We start from the raw sequence: 16,763 nt of genomic DNA, 5'->3' as shown, positions 1-16,763 counted from the left end.
AAGCGAGCGCTTCGGGTTTTTTTTTGTTTTTTTTTGCATGTGTGTGTGTGTGTGCAGTAAAGAGCAGTGCTGGTCTGACTGAGAGCACGAAACGCCTTTTTTTTTTCTTCTTCCGTATCTCGTTGGAAACAGCGGCTAACACGGGGGGTCCGGTCCTTCACAGCGGAGGCAGCCGAAGGTCGATCTCCGGGGGCTCGGCGGAGAGCTCATTGGTCCGAACGACCGGCGCCGCTGATTAGCGGGGGGGAAATCTTGTTCGGCGAAAATCCGGCTGTTGAACCCGCGCCCCGACCCCTGAGCGTTGTCGTGCTCCTCCTCAGCTGCTCGGGGGAAGTGCAGTGGGGAGGTTAAAATAGAAAAAAGAATGAGAAAGTGAGGATGTGTGGCTCCCGAGGCTAATAATGGCTGCGCGCCTTGTCAGCAGCCGCGTTTACATCAGCGTGACAGCAGCGCATCGTATCAATTTTCTCGCGTATCGCGCGTCAGGAGAGCGGGTCGTACTAATCCGCCATGCAGGTGTAGATCGAGATAGCCAAGTCGACTTCCGCGGTGAATGGAAACGGGTTTGGTGGTACCCCTCCTCTCCCTGCGTTGGTGACACCAGCGCCTGTTACATGATGCACCCTTAACCGGATTAAAAAGCAGTCTGCGCTCAAGTTGGAAGCGGCAGGCTCCGTCCGCCGCGTGCACTGGGCGTGGCGCCACTGTCCAGCTAGATGATGTGGAACATTTAAGCAGTCGCGCATCGGCTCCGCAAGGTACGCCAGGAAATACGATGCGTCACTGTCGTATTCATGTAAACGCGGCTAGCGAGCGGAGAGCCTCGCTGGTCTGGGCTGCTGCAAAGTGCGCGTGGGAGCGCGAGAGCGCATATTTCCTATGCATTTGGGGATGTAGCCGTGTTTACATAAATGCGACAGCTGGCGCACCGCATCTCGCCAACTGTCTAGCGCATCGCATTCATGTAAACGTCGATATGTTAGGAAAGCGCGTCGCATCAATGTGCCAGGCAGGGGTATGTCAAGAAAGGCAAGTCGACTTCAAAAAAGGTTTGGAGGTGCCCTTCCTCCTCCTTGTGCCAGATAACAAAGCAGTCTGCGCTCAAGATGATGGCCGGCTGGACCCATTTCGCCGCGTGCAATGGGTGGAGGAGGTCACCGTTCCGCTAAACTGGATGCGGTACATGTTAACAGTAGCGTATCGGCTCCGCGAGGTACGCTAGGAAATGCGATGCCCCACTGTCGCAGTCACGTAAACAGGGTTTCTGCGCGGTTCCGACACCTTCCGCGTCGTAGGGCGCCGAACTGTTCGCGGTCGTCGGGTTTGAGGGAGCCCGTCTCCGGGACGACTTCGCGCAATTTTATGCACCCGTTAAACCTAGCGAGGGCCTCTGCTGCGTGGCTTCCATTTGTGACGACGTTTCCTGGGAAAACTTACAACTGGTTCCTCCATCCCCACCTGATCCATTTTTTTTAAGTCTTTGCTTTGAGCCGGGCTTAATATATGGCAGCGTTGTTAGCGCGGCGAATATTCAAGACTGCGTTGCAGCGGCCCGCCAACTGGCACATCTATCCGAACAGCGAGAGCAAGGTTAAACATATGTGGCGACGAATCAAAATGGCGGGGTATCGAAGCGGGTCACCAGGTACACGCGCGCGCTATAACCGCACCCCGGCGGAAAGTTGCCGACTGGTCCTTTGAGTACTCCTTCCCGCTGCGTTTGCTTTCTTTCTTTTTTTTTTCGGCGGCGTTCCGTTCTAGCCCGTTACACCGGCCGGACTCTCCATTAGAGAGAGCGAGCTTACGTAGCGTAAGCGCGGGGCGGACGTCCGGCCGGTTCAGAGCGCTGCGCGTGCAACTGGGCCGGCCGAACGTTCTCTTTCTCATTTTGTTCCCTCCCTTTTCTTTCAGCTCGCGCGAGTGAGCCTCAATAACGAACGGGTTGCACGCCATATTTATATTCGCTGCCTACCCCCTCCCCACCCCGGTCCTTCTCCGGCCTGTGTGTGTATATGCCCGGTGTGCCTCTTCTGTACGGCGGGTGATGTGTACTTTGCACGCAACCATGGTGGCGTGTGTACGCGGGCAGTGAAGGTCGCTTCCGAGCCCGCCTGTTAGAGGAACGAGAACCGCAATTGGCTCGCTGCTCGGCGTAATTATATATTGTAACTATATTCTATTGGGTGGGCGTGACCTGGTGCGCGCTGGAGCGTCGGCGTGCGCGCATGCGCGCGCGTATGCACGAGGCTATCCCGGCAAGCACGCGAAAATAGGCTGTCCGCGAGGCTCGGGCTGAGGGCGGTTCACCACTGACTTACTCCCTCCTCTCCCCTTTGCGACAATAAAGTTTTGTTGCAAAAGCAACAGCTAGTCGCCGAGCCATTTCGCAGAGCCGAGGAAAGGCCATACTGCGCATGCGCGAGGAGCAGTGACGTCACACGGCGCACAGCTGGCGCGCCGTCGCTGCGCGGGTGACTCAGAGGTGCCGCCGCCGCGCTCGCCACTTGCGCGTGCGCAGTAGCGGCGCATAGCTAGCGTCGCACCGTAGCCGTCGCACCGTAGCTACGCTGACTCATTCACTCGCTCCTTATTTAGTTTTGAGCGCCGCGAAACCGTTTTCATACGCTTCGAGGGTAAATAGAAAACCAGCGAAAAGGACGCCAACTGGCCCAGCAAGCTACGCTTCTTCAATTCGAGGGTAAACTTCGTTGTAATAGATCTGATACCCGCGCAACAAGCGCACCAGAAATGCCTCAAGTTTGTTAACATCATTATTTTCGGAGTTGTTGCCGCACGTCCAGATTTAATGTACGTCGCGACGACGATGATTCCTGCAAGCCAGTCAAAAATTTTACTTGATGATAAACAGCGCTAATGGCCGCGAAATCTCTGCAGAGTTGTCGAGGTGTAAAAGTTATTTTGCACAAAATGCCCCTGTTCTTATTTGACAGATTGAAAAAGCAGTGTCAGCCAGTCTCAGTGCACAAGCGGAGTCTGTCAGAAGTGTCGGGTAAAATGGCGCCATTCGCATCGAAAATGAAGTGGAGAGGGGCCTCATTTAACTGGAAGTTACCTGTAAACCATTTGCTACTCAAGGGAGTTGGTATACTAACAAATGTGCGTGCTTTCCTGCTCGTGGAATGGGGCCTATAGAGTACGCATTTCTCGGGGGAACGTGTTTTGGCGAACTGAGTACGTTGCGAATGGCAGTAAGGATGGGTGCTATGCTGTGCGAAACCGCTCCTATTGTTGTATTTTCGCACTGTTTGTTGTTCCCACTGTTTTGCAGTTTTTTTTTTCTTTTTTCCTTTAGTTCTTCTAAGATGTTAGTATATAACCACTCCTCTCCAGGCCGTATTTGGGCTGAAAGTAGCAGTAAATAAATAAATTTTCGCGTGTATCACTGTGCGATTTGCCATTCAAATATGGGGCAGCAAGCACTTATTGGTATTAAATTCGCCCATGTGGCACGGGTGTTGAATTGGAGGGCGGGGGCGTTCCCTCTCCCCGACATGCACTCGCATTCAAAAGTTTATCTGAGTCAGTATCAGCTTAAAAAAAAAAAAAACATAGATTCACTGCCGTCTTTGCCCTGAGCCCCGCATGCGTTCAAATGGAGAGTGTGAATTATATTTATTGCACCATTATATGACAATCAGTGCGTAATACATTTATTGCACCATTAAATGTCGATCAGTGCGTAATGGATGAAAAAAATGGCCTGGCTTAGCTTATGGTTAAGCCTAGGATGCGAAGCATACCGCCGGCGGAGGCTGCGCGTCCGCAAGCGAGCGCACGAGTTGTGCCCCAGCTTTCACAGCTGTTGTGACGTCAGCGCCCCTAGCGGAAGGAGCGGGAGTTAGGCCGCCGGTGGAGGCTGCGCGTCCGCAAGCGAGCGCACGAGTTGAGCCCCAGCTTTCCCAGCTCTTGTGACGTCATATCACGTGGTGCGCCGATGTAGGTCAAGTCACCGTTTATAAAGCTTCTATAAACGATGGGTCAAGTGGTAGCTACGCGGCCGCGCGCGGCGCAGCAAGGAAAAGCTCGGTTGTGCGGCTAGTATGCTTCGCATAATATATTTAATTTATTTGCGAAAGTGGCGTTCTGTAAATATACGGTCCTGGCTTTACGTCTCAGAAAATCGATAACGTTTTTTTTTTCTTTTTGCGGCGGAGCAGCTCTTGAACGCGGGTTTATCGCTCGTTGCAGTATAAACGCAGTTTTCAGGTGACTCCGTTGTAAATGTCTTCTCCATCCCCCTCCACCCCATCAGGTGTACCAGAATATTAAGAAAAAAAAAAGGCTATCTTCACGAGGCGGAGGTTGTTTGTTCGTTTGTGTAAGCACTATGTATAGCTACCGCACGTTAACGGCACGGCCTGCATCGTAATTGAATTCGGAATGTATGATTACGTTCTTGAAGTCGGTGGGCGTCCCGGCTCATCCTAGGAGGGGTGCGCTTCGTGTAGCGTTCCCTGTGTGCTTTGCTTTTAATTGCTTCTGCGTTTATTTCTTTCTCCTTTTTTGTGTCTGCCTTATCAACCTTCATTCGTTACACGTACAGTGCGCGTGGAAGCCGCAGCTACGTTGCGCAACTGAATGTTTGCACAACTCCACCGTACGGTACGGAATGAAATCGATGGCGCGTTGCCCCCAGGCCATTCTTTGACGGCAGCGACATTAGTCACTTTTTTTCCCCTTTTATTTTGTGCAAAGGTTGCGTGTGGCAACCTCGTTCGTTGTCGTCCTTCGTGCATCGATTTGCTCGAGGCTGGAGGGAAATCTCGGGGTCAGAAACGCACAAACAAGACGGAAACGAGATGTTTCCGCGAATATAATCGCGGCGCCTAGTCCTCCTCCTCCCTCTCTTCCCCTCCGGTCTCCCCATCTTGAGGGCATCCAATTATAATTGCGAAATGACGAGCTCCGCGGCCAAAGACCCCGCCGGCGTATATGTACGGCGCGGTTCGCTTTCGATGCCATCCTCGTCAGCGTTTCCCGCGCTTTTTGCTGCGAGTGCATTGCGCTGTTGTACGTGCTGACCCGTGCGCGCGCTGTGCTACTGGGTTGAGGCAATGCGTTTTTGAGCGCTGTAGCGTACGCGTCCTTTTATTTTTATTTTTACATTTTTTTTTACGTGATCCAGGTATGAACTGGCCTCGTGGTGTGGGTGTGGTGTTTCTCTTTTCGTTACTTTTATTATTTTTTTATTTGCGTTTTTGGTTTGTTTCTTACGTCGTCTCCTCCATACTTCGCATCCTTCCAAGCTGGCTAAGCGGTCAGGGTGCTGCGTGAGCTCATTGCTACAGTGTTTTGCTCCACTGCCTCCCTCGAGGCAGCTCTTGGGGAGGGGCCTTAAAGGGACACAGGAGAAATTGAAGTTGGCTTGTATCGACAGAATACCAGCTCCTGATTACAAAAACGCCACTCATACTGACAACAAAGCTCTTGTAACGTAGAAAAGAGCAAGAACCAAAATACAGGTATCGCCGTCACAAGCCAAACTCGCAAGTACAAGCGTGATGACGTCATAGGACAAAACAGTGTTGCTAGAACCAATGGTTGCTAGAACCAATGGTTCTAGCAACACTAGGACACGAGAAGCCACGAGTCACTGAGGCGCAGCCAGTGCATGCGCAAATCTCCTTGACGTCGCCAGGTGGCGCCACGTACCCGGCAGCTACGCGCGCGCCGGAGCATCGGGACCAATCAGCGCCTGCTCACCGGCGGTAGGCGGGCTAAAGGTGTCTATTTGCGAGAACTTCGTTGACGACTTCGAGAACGGTATCCATCGTGACGCTGGCAAAACGCCGGTGCAAACGTAAACGAAGCGACGGTAGCGACGGCCGCAATAGCCGATAGATGCCTTCAACGTGCGGCCGGCGGTAGCTTTCTTTTCGGCTGCTGCTAGGCCGCACTGCTGGCCGCGAGAAATCACAGTCTGTGTTACGTCATGTGCACGTCATGTTTCACGTCACTTAGTCCTGTGTCGTCATAAGAGAATCCCAAGTTTGAATCAGAGCGGCGGGAAAAACTTTTTCAACTTCGAATCCAAATTTCTTTGAAATAAATGCACCTTTCGCTGCCGGCCAAGTGGCAACAAAGCCATGAAATGCCGAACTATAGGATTTCGCTTTTAAAAAAAATATTAATAGAGCTCTCCCCACTATCCCTTTAATAGTGGTTTCATTCGGCGTGGGGCCATCTTAATAGTGCTGCGCTCACATAATGTGTGAACTGAGCCGGATGACGGCACAGCTGGTGCGCCGCACTCCACTTCTACCTCGAAGGCCCTGTCGCGCAGCGGCTGACTGTTGCCTGGCGTTGCTCTCCGGATGTCACATGGTTTCCTCGCGTGAAGTGCCTTACGTCTGCGCCCGAAATGTCGATTGGTGAAGTTTGTAAGCTAAGAAATCCTTACGTATCAAGGAAAGAAAGATGGGAACCGGGTGTGCTGAGGCCATGTGGCACAATTCCTGCGCGTCGGCAGCCGCAATGAGTTTGCGCATCTCCGTCGCGCGGAGGAATGCCGAGGCGCGCGGGTGGCGTGGGAGAAGCTGGGGCCGAGGAGGTTGGAAGGCTGCGGCGCCGCTTGGTTGCGTGGTGCTGCGTCGATGTGTCCAGGTCATGAGGTTCCTATTCACGTGCTTGTCAGCGTGGACTATATATTCTGTGTGTATGTAGACGCGCATCGTAAGGTACGGGTGCCTTAGGCAGGGCGTTGGAATGGACCGCTGTTGTCCGGACGGTCCGTACTTGGAAGTCAGTACAGCACGCCGGGCTTGACGTCGCGCGCCTATCTTCCGGATTCTGTGCTTTCCGGAAGACTGCCATGGAGGGCAAGCTAAAAGTGGTCGCCACCTTTGCGCGCACCTCTCGTATTTGCCATGAAAAAAGAAATGGAGAGGGTGAGCTTCTCCTCCCCATGCGAATGAAGCAGCGTTGACGTTGCAGCCGGTATATCTGTGTCTTTTAATCCGGACCCAGTTGCGCATGCGTGTCGCAGTAGCGTATCTCTGGTAGTTGTATGCAGTGTGGGCAAAAATGCAGCTGTGAAAGCCAGCAACAGTGCTGACCTCGTTCTCCACGCCTATTCGATCCTTCCTTCCTTTTGTCGCAATATTGTTGCGTGCTGAGGCGGGTTCCGTGCTTTCCACAAGGGGACAGCTGCGGCGTAATTAAGTTTGCCGCCGGTCGTCGTCAAAGGGAGGCACTTGGTCACCGCCTCCGTCTGGCGCACCCTGGCTGCGGGCGAGGAGGCTTGCCGCCATTGTTGTACGTGATCCCCTCTCCTTGTACTTTCCTCGCGCCAACAAATGGAGATTAATGAGAATCTTCGCGCCAGTGCGACAAGTGTTCCGCTCCTTGGCCGCATCCGTGCTTGTGCACACGCATGTGTGCGCTCTTACTACGTTCACGAGCGCTGTCCTTCCCGTGGAGACAAGAGAGAGAGCAGACGTGGATGGCGAGGAGGTCGGAGATTCAATGGGAGTCGCAGTCTGCGTTGTAGTACGTGTGTGGGTCTGGCGCCAGCGCTGCGACCGTAGAAGCTGTGCACCCCGACGGCCTTTCGGCGCGTCCTTTCGCGGTTAATGATTTCGCGCGGAAGCTGTTTTAAAATGACCGGCCGAGAGAGATGGCTGTCGAGCCTCGAGATTGGGGTTTTCGTTTTCGGGTTTCTGCCGTCTCGCTGTTCGGAGCTGTTGCGGGCGCCTTATATGGTTCTTTTTCTCATTGTGATATAGCTGGAATTTCTCGGATGGGTCGTATATTGATAGTTATTTTGTTTATGGAACTGTATATGGCTATGTTGTACAGATTCTCCTTTTGGAGGCTCTTCATGGGCTGTTTGTTGTTCGCACTGATTTTTTTTTTTCCTCTCTGCCTTTCTTGTCAATAACCCCCCCCCCCCCCCCCCCCTCTCTCTCTCTGATTGGTTTTGAGGCAGGAAAAGGTACGACTGACTCTGGCCGTCCTTACGCGCCTTTCCCGCTTTCCTAGTGCTCTCGAACTGTAACGAATTGACCGAAATCGGTTGCGCGACGTCCGCGACTCGCAGGTGCGAATGCGCCCAACAATCCCACTTCTCGGTGGACACCTCAACGGCGCCGTGAGGGAGGCGACGAAGAAGGGAGTGAACGAACGAAGAGAGAAAGATGTGCCGTAGCCGAGAGCTCCGGATAAGTTTGAATCAGCTGCAATTATATTCTAGACTAATGCGCTGCCCTCCACGGAACCTCGTTCTTTCGCCCGAAAAATTGTACAGTAGCTTCGAAAGTTTGTGGCTTTTACCTTACGAAATAGCGTGTAGACCTCTGCCGAATCCAGACCCCGCCGGTAGCGTTAGCGTGGCGAGGAGATAGAAAACGTGCCCCCCCCCCCCCCCTCCACACACACACACCATCGGAGACCACGGTGTAATGGGTTGAAACGGGCGGCTTTCGGTTTCGACCCTCACCTCAGGGTTTTGTCAGCCATCTGTCACGTGACTGCTGCTCTAGGCGGTGCTTGATAGACTCAGCACCGTTCAGTTCACCTTCTTGCGAACGAGTCGACCGAAACTGAAAATGAAATTGAGACAAAGGTCATAAAATTCACCAACTACCGACCAGATACTTGTCTCACGTACCACTGCCTGCTTAGTATCTGGAGGTAGTAAAAGTGGAGCTAGTGAAAGTTGCTACCTTAGGAGCCAGGGAATATCACTGCACTCACGAACGGATTGGTAGTAAATGAGCAGAAACCGTTGTCTCATATGTTGCTAGGTTTTAGAATAGTGTTTTAGGTTGGCTTGTTATATTTGTGTATACATTGGGAAAATAAAATGCTATATGTTCAATGCGAGCAGTTCCCAATACCAGTGAGAGCTGTCAGGGAGTGCTAAAGATCACACTTTGCCTTAGACATGTTAGGAAATACATGTACAAATCCTGCTAGGCAACGGCATCAAACAACTCTACCGGGCGCACACAAAGGTTCAGAATGCAAGGAAAGCACATATCAGAATGAGTTCACCCACCGCGGTGGCGAAATTCTAGAGGCCCGTGTACTGTGCGATGTCAGTGCACGTTAAAGACCCAGGTGGTCTAAATTTCCGGAGCCCTTCACTACGGCGTCCCTCATAGCCTGAGTTGCTTCGGGAAGTTAAACCACAATAAACCAATAAACCGAACCAGAATGAGTTAGACAGGTGCGACTCGTGCAGTGCCCGTTGCACGGCTAAATCTAATAAGGGAGTAATTACTCATTGACATCCACCCAAGCGCAGCCAAACGGCTACAAAGGAAAGCTATACAGCTTTCTCAGAAACTTCGCAGTTAAAGAAAAATTCGTCCTGGTCCGGGGTTCGAACCCGGGACCACCGCTTCACCGGAGCAGTCGCTCTACCAATTGAGCTAACCGGGACGGCAAGCTTATGCTAGGGCGAGAGCGAATTGATCAAAAACTCGAAGTGGGAACAGTGTGGTCAAAAGTTTAGGGGAATCCCCCAAGGTGGAGTAGATTTGTAAGATCAAACCACCACGGCTAAACCTCTGTTCCTTTTATACTATACTCCGTCAATCTGGCGCTCATTTACTGGCTAGGAGAGAGATTTAGCATACTGGAGACGGACTAGCGAAGGCGCATATCGGTTTTACGTACGCATGGCGCGCAGTGGTCTTGCCCGGCCACGCTCTTGCCACGGCGCATGCGCCGCCCCCGTACGTAAGACCGATACACGTCTCTGCTAGTACAGTCGGGGACAAAAGTCTCTGGGCCGTGTGTTCCGTCAGCGAAGCCGGTAGCTCTGTTATCAGCCGCTGGCTGACCACCACACTTGTAGAGGTGGAAGAACAGGATTAAGACTTCCACCTCCGCAAGTGTGGTCTCCATCCGCCGTCTATTATTACAGCTAACGGCTTCGTTTAAGAAGCGCGTGGTCCAACAGTCTTATCCCCGACTGTACGTCTCCGGTATGCTAAATCTCTCCAGTGGCTCTCACCCGTGGAACTAAGATACCAGCCTTAATTATGAAATTGCGATTTTAGAAACACGTTAGTCCGCCTGACCGCATGACGCGGCATAAATGTGTAATCAACACCATTTTAATTCACACAATAGTCTGCTTTAGTTATCGTGTACAAATTTATTTTGGATTGAGGGAATGGTTACTGACCATGGTACAAGCTATAGCTACCATAGGTAGCAAAAAGTTAGGAAGGGTCCACGCTTACTACCTTGAAGAGGGTATCAGATGTTTAGTAAAAAAATAGTAGCAAAATACAGCAAGAGCTGCACGTACTCCCTTCTTTTTTTTTTTTCTTTTTCTTTTAAGAGTTAGCGGTGGCCGTCGAGCGCAGAGTTCAACGGCCGTCCGCTTCGCTTCTTTCGGCAGCAATCCCAGCGACGAAGCTTTTGAGACCACAGCTCATTGTGCCGAGGCCATTCTGGGAAGACGTTCCTTTGGTAGTTGGTGCTGTACTGAAATCCGGAGCCGTGCGCTTTCATGAGAACAGACCCGAGAAATTTGTAGCGTTATAAAAATGGGCAGGGTAGACTGGAAGTAATTTGAGAGAATATACTTTTTTCGGTAAAAATATGGCTTTTGCTGCACAGTAATATCACCAGTGTTGGCGGACACCAGAAAACCGGTGAATCGTCCTAACAAGCTGGTTAACTAATTTTTAATTATAACCTTTTTCACTATTAGAGTTAGGCGCCTAGATAACCATATAATTTTTTTTTTTTAATTTTGGAAACGCGATTACCCTTGGCGCTGTGGCTCGACAAAATTTGGCTGTTTCGACTGGTTGCGTGCCCTGGGGAGGTTGCTTTGCCTGCATGCTTTTCGATAACGCATGTGTTTGGGCACGATGTAGCCATAATTTATTGTTCCACAGCGCCGAGGATAATCGCGGTTTCTACATTCGAAAAACTGATATGGATCGCTATTAACTACGGCCGGCTACACCTCTCATTGCATCCGGTTGCCTAACTGTGATAGTTAAAGTTCATTATCAGAAATTAGTTAACCAGCTTACTACTTAAGACGATTCACCGGTTTTCCGTTGTGCGCCAGCACTGGCCATACCATGCCACAAAAGCCATATCTTTAACTCGAAACGCCTATTTTTAAAAATTACTTCGTCTTTCCTGAGGCACCTGGTATATGGTTTCCTCGTTTAACCGATCCTTACCTATATACTGTGTGCTATTACTTGGAAGCACAAACCTAAATGGTCGAGCGCCCTGAGAGGGGTCATGCGCCCCGCATGGCCCCTCCCTCTTTGAAAGACCAGTCTTTGCGGTTTCAGTTTTCACAGGCATCGGGCTGCAAGCCGAGGCACCCGTTCAACGAACTCGCTCGCAGGACGCCTCTCCAGAATTAAAAAAAAAAAAAAAGGATAATGAAAAAAAAAAAAAAGCGTATACCTTTTTGTCGTTCGGAGCGAGGTCTCAATATCGTTTTTCCTCCTCTTTTGTTCTGCCCCCAACAGAACCGCTGCGAAACCAGATTGCCCGCAGCGACACCGTCGTCAACAACAGTGAGTGAATCCTCTGCTCTTTCTCTTCTTCCTTTGCAGCGCGCGAGAGTGTCGTGGCACGGCCGCTAGATACAAAGCGCAGTGGTCGTGGCTTCCCTCTGCAGCGGTTCCTCGGGAACGCAGTGCTCGCAACACTGCTGTTGACACGCACAACGTTCGTCCATCTGTCTTGCATTCACGCAGTCAGATTCACAGAAAAAAAACGTATATAGCGAGAAGCGAAGCGCAGTAATGTGCCAGGGAGGTAGCGCAGGCGTTGTTTAGCGCCCTTGGGGCCTGCCTGCTTGGATCCGCAGTATGCTATTACGTCCTCTGTGTTCTCGCTCTCCATCTCTATGCTTTTTTTGTTGTTTTTGTTTTCGTGCAACGACATTAGCGCTGTTCTGCGAGCGTGCGCGCAAACTGCGGGGGCCGTCCGTCCTGCCCGGTCGTCGGCCCGGGGTTCGTCCGTTTGCGCAAGGCCCACCCATCCCCACGGCGGCTGTGCCGCGCGCGCCATCGTCGCGTTGTCGCCACCGCCATTATAAATGGTGGCCGGCGCCGCGCTGTTGTGCTGTGCGCCGCTGGCCGACCGAGGGTCTTGGGGGAAGGGGATGGTTGGTGGCCGTTTATTTTTTTTTTCTTTTCTTTCGCCCTATGTGTATCACTGGCGCGCGCCCCGAGTCGCGTGCGTCACAGTATGCGCCGACCCGGTCGTGGTGTTTGTTGCTCACGCTGCGAGGCGGCTCTGGAGCGGAGTAACGGCGCGCTGTGGCGCGGTTTGGAAAGGCGTCCTTGTCTGAAGGACGTCCAAGGTCAGATCGGCGCGAGTACTCTCGACTCTTCGCGGCGCTTGCAGCTGTTGACGCGTGTTTTGCAGGAACTCTTGTTTCTCTGTTCCTGCAAGACTTTGGCGTCGGTCGAGATCGGTCTGGGAGGCGGTGGAACAGTGACACGCTACCTTGTTTGATCTGCGATGAAACACGCGGCTGTTGTAAGTTCTCGCTCAAGTTGAGCGCTCCGCGGCTCGGAAGTACTGGCACGTGCAAAGTGATCAAAGATGTAAGGGTACTATATAGTCGTATCTTCAGCGCACGTACCATCGCGGCGGAGTTTAAAGGGAGAGGTATGGGCCTTCGGCTTGCGGAGTTTGAGCTCTCCGGAGCCAGTGCTGTGATCGGGCTAGTGGAACAGTCCTCATTCCAGAACTAAAAAAAAAAAAAATATCGACGTTAGCTTTCTCACAGTCCTTCAGTAGCGCGCTTCGGTAGCGCTGTGTAGGCTGGGTTTCGCGGCGCCTCTACGTCACTGCCATTAGCCGTTAGTCGTGAACGCTTTTTTTCCCTAAAAATTCTAACTGACCACTGACGATGGCGGCCTTTTGTTGGGGATAAGAAAGGACACCAGCGGGACTCGACTGTTTCTCGAGTCGTGTTCTGGCCTCCTGTTGTAGAACCCTGCTTGGGTGGCGAACCGGTGCCTGCCCCCTTCTCTGCAACGCCTAGCGAGAGAGGCGCGCTGCTGCTGCCTGCCGATAGGACGGGGTGCACTGCTCGCTCGTCGGGGCACTGCGCGGCTCCCGGAATCCCCCAGGATTTTTTTTTCGATCGGGGAGGCGAGAGGGCTCGCCCCATTAGCGCGGCAGGCGCGTGCAGAGTCCCGGCCCCGGGCCCTGCTGGCGCGGCGGCGGCGCTCGTGTGACGACACTGGCCGCCGCCGCCGCTGCTGTTGTGCACCGCTGCGCCCCTCCTCCTCGTCCTCCCCCTCGCTTGATGGCTGCTGCAGTGCGTGGCTGCCCCCTCTCCCTCGGCGCTTGGCGAGGACCGCTCTCCTAGGCCGGGGTTGTCGACCGCTGCGTGTGCCCAGGCACCGGGGCGAGCACGCGTCATCGCCGCCGCCGCTGCTGCTGCTGCTGCTCTTGTAGTGCTGCACTGCAGCTGTGCGCACCGGCGAGAGGAAGGAAGGAAGGACGACACTGCAGCGGGGAGAATGGCCACCGCGGCCCCGGCCGCGGTGTGAAGGCCCGGGATTCGTGCTAGAGCAAGCTGGGGAAGCAAGCGGCTGTTGTACGCTGCGGGGTTCTCTCAACAAATTGTTAGGTTTGGTGACAGTTGGTTGCTGCTCTCAGTGAGGTATCTTTTCCGACCTAGGAGTGAGTTCAAGTGTTAGCCAGTGTTTCATCCGACCCGCCGCCTCGCGAAGAAATTAAATAGATGCGTATTTTCTTCAAGTGCGCTCCAGTATTCCCATATCCTGTCCGACGTACCCGTGACCGATCTCTGTTGTGTGTGGGTTTTGGGCCGTAATTAAAGTGCGGACATCGCGCGGGAGTGATTAGTTCTAAAACAATGCGTGCAACTCGTAGGCAGGACTGATTAAGGAACTAAAGCGAGCTGTTTGCCTCGACATAATTAAATGCATGAACTGGGATAAAAATGAAAGAATAAAAGCACATGCAGTACATTATGCAGATATTAGTTGGTCGAGAATGGGCTGTAGGGACGGGGTTAGGAAACTCGCCGCGATAAGGTGGCTGCTGATTGTATGTCACATGACTGGCTGGAGATCACTAGCAGATGACACTGTACCTGAGCGAACCTAATTGCCCCGCTCGAGATGGTTAGGCGACTATGTGACACTGCTGGTACCTTCAGACAAAAACAAAACTGGCTGGCTGCCGCGGTTAGTGCCGCAAAAATTGCACCACCCTGTCGCAGTGACGCCTGAGAGCCCCGCACGATTCGCTAACACTGTCTACGGCTTGGATCGACCGGTTTCTCATTGGCGCAGCTGATGGGCACCTGCTGCTCGATATTATAGAGATCGCAGGGACGTCGTTCAGCTGACGTGCGTTGGCCAGCCTTGGCCTGATTCATCCCGGCGCTCTGCCGATGAAGCCGCTCTTAAAAAGCGCCCATTCGTCTCCCTCTCTCGATGACTTCGATTTCAGTCGACACAAGCGGTGGCGCGTGTGCTCTCTGCGTGCGACCCCTGTGTTATGTCGCACTCGGTGCCTAATGCTCGCGCGCAGCACGAAATCCGCAACTGCAGTTGTGCGTGTACGCTAATGCAGCTCCCGCCGAAGCTTTCGGAAGCCACCCGCTTGGCAGCTGCTGTTTCTGGCCGCCTACTCTGCTATGTAACTCTCGTGGGCGTCGTCCCGGCGGAACTGTCTCACTCGCGACTGAAACCTTTAAATGAAGTCGCCCATCAGTCGAGCACGCGAAGTATGTGTTCAGAAAAAAAAAGCTCGCGAGAAAGCTTTTGGGGCCGCCGTAATGGACGGCGCGGGCGGTAATTTTGTCCGCGTTTCGTATGCAAATGGCGCGCATCGATCCGCTCTCATTCCGCACGCTGCAAAGAACAGCGAAGCACAATTTCTTTTTAAAAAGGGTCGTGGACCGGCGGCACTGTGTGGCTGTACGCGGGGAAGACAGCTTGCGGACTCCGCGCGATTTGAGCTGTACGAGCAGAGAACGGCCTGTCAATTTATTGCGCTATCATATACAGATTGAGGAGTTCATGGTTATTAATGCGAAAGTACTATATGTCCAATTAGCACAAAACCCGGCATCGGTCGCCGTTCATGGCACGAAATTCCTCAGTGACGTCACCGTGCCCTCGCACGACGTCAGCTGTATACAATGAGACAGTTGCGTGTACAGCAAAGAAAATTAAATTTCTTCGTAAGGAGAGAGAAAGAGAGAGAAAGGAATTTTAATGAGAGGAAGAGGTGGACAGGTCGGCCTAAGGTGCGGGTAATTGAACCTAGGACCTTCGGATTGGGGAGGCGAGCACCCAACCCGTAGGCCGCAAAACCGCGTTGCTATTTGGCGAATAAAGTTAAACGTGGTGTATGCGTTTCCTTACGGCCGTGTGCTGTATGAGCAGGCGTGTGATTAGAAAAGAGGGAATCATTAATGGACCTCGCAGCAGAGCTGACGACGAAAGAGTTTTCTCCCATTCAAAGCACGCAAGCAAATGCCGTCCGTAACTTTTGGCTTAGCGTCAGGCGTATGTGCAGTGCTGTCAGGCAGGTTCAGCAGCTTGACATGTGCCCTCAGAATAATGCGTGCGACGCCTCTCCGGCGTGCGGGAAGAAAGCGCCCATTGGTCGTATTTTTATCCAATCGGAGCACCGCTGCAGCAGGCTCAACAGTCCTACTATATACGGAGGAATATGGTGCCGCCCGCCCAGGCGGCTCATTGTTTACGGCTTTTGATCGGCTGCTGAGCGCAAGATTCCCGGCCTCGTTTCGTTAGACACGAGATGTAAAAATGTGCGGGCTCGAAGTGTTAGGTGCACATCTAAAAAACCCAGGCGATCGACGCTAATGCTCCACCTTCTGCTTTCACGTCCCACGGCCGATACCTGTGTCGCTTGAAAAGTCACTTCATCCCTTAATCGGCTCAATTCTTTCTCTTTCTTTCGTTTTTTTATTTCTTTTCCACGAAACGGCGAGGCTGAGGTTAAACGCCGCAAACAAGCAGCTTGTCAGCCCTCAACCCCCTCGACATACTCCACGTTTACTGCTTATTTGTACTTTATTTCGCATGCTGAACACGTCCTGAGCTGCGCAGGATGTTGCGCAAGGTATTCTCAAACCCAGATTTCGTGATGTCTGCAGGCAGCCGTTTGAGGCGGAGATTCTTCTTGTTATTTTTTTTCCCTTTGGCCTCTAATAGGCCGCGAATCTCAGCAGTTTTCGTCGGGCAGCTTATAACGGTATTGCTGAGACGAGAAGCGAGCTCCTCTGCTCTCTTTCAACATCGTTTTCTTTTTCTTTTACTCGCTTCGCTTGTCTCTGTGGACGTGAAGTCTCTTAGTCGGTCGCCTTTGTTCGGGTTCGCCCGCTGCATCGGAACCCGCCGGTATTAAGGAGGGGACGTGCATGTGCTTATTGGTTGAGCAATAGGCCGGGGAGGGGGCGTCCAAAGGAGCGGGTTGAGTCACCGCCTCTCACTGCAGCAGCAGCAGCAGCAGCAGCCCTGCGCGCCATGTGTCGCCGGCGATTGTCCCTCCGCTCTCAACTGGATCGCGTCCAAGTTCGCCGGGTCCTTTCAGTATCCATTGTGTGCGTCTCTCTCTCTCTCGAGTATCTGGCGGCTTCGCAACATCCGAACTTGCGTAGGCGCACGCTGTGCCTACCCTTCCCTCGGGTCCATTCCTTCGCGGCTTGGCGGCTGCGGCTTCCGAAGGTGCCCGCGCCTCGCGGCCGAGGGATGTTTTGATTGCGGCCGCCGTTCCGTGTGAAAGTG

The 16,763-nt window shown here is 52.8% G+C and overlaps 1 protein-coding gene across 2 annotated transcripts in view; it reads left to right on the top strand.

Moving 5' to 3' along the window:
- The window catches only part of bbx (bobby sox), a 240,771-nt gene that overhangs the window by 66,303 nt on the left and 157,705 nt on the right, over positions 1–16,763 (top strand). For both annotated transcript variants that reach the window (XM_089549693.1, XM_089549694.1), the window contains one exon: positions 11,478–11,525. In XM_089549693.1, the coding sequence (XP_089405819.1) occupies positions 11,478–11,525 (48 nt within the window). Of the gene's footprint in view, positions 1–11,477; positions 11,526–16,763 lie in introns of those variants that run through there.

This window comes from Amblyomma mixtum, chromosome 6 (genome assembly GCF_055824585.1).
Source record: "Amblyomma mixtum isolate Tamu chromosome 6, ASM5582458v1, whole genome shotgun sequence".
Taxonomy (NCBI): Eukaryota; Metazoa; Arthropoda; class Arachnida; order Ixodida; family Ixodidae; genus Amblyomma; species Amblyomma mixtum.
This window is presented reverse-complemented; position numbering and strand designations above follow the sequence as displayed.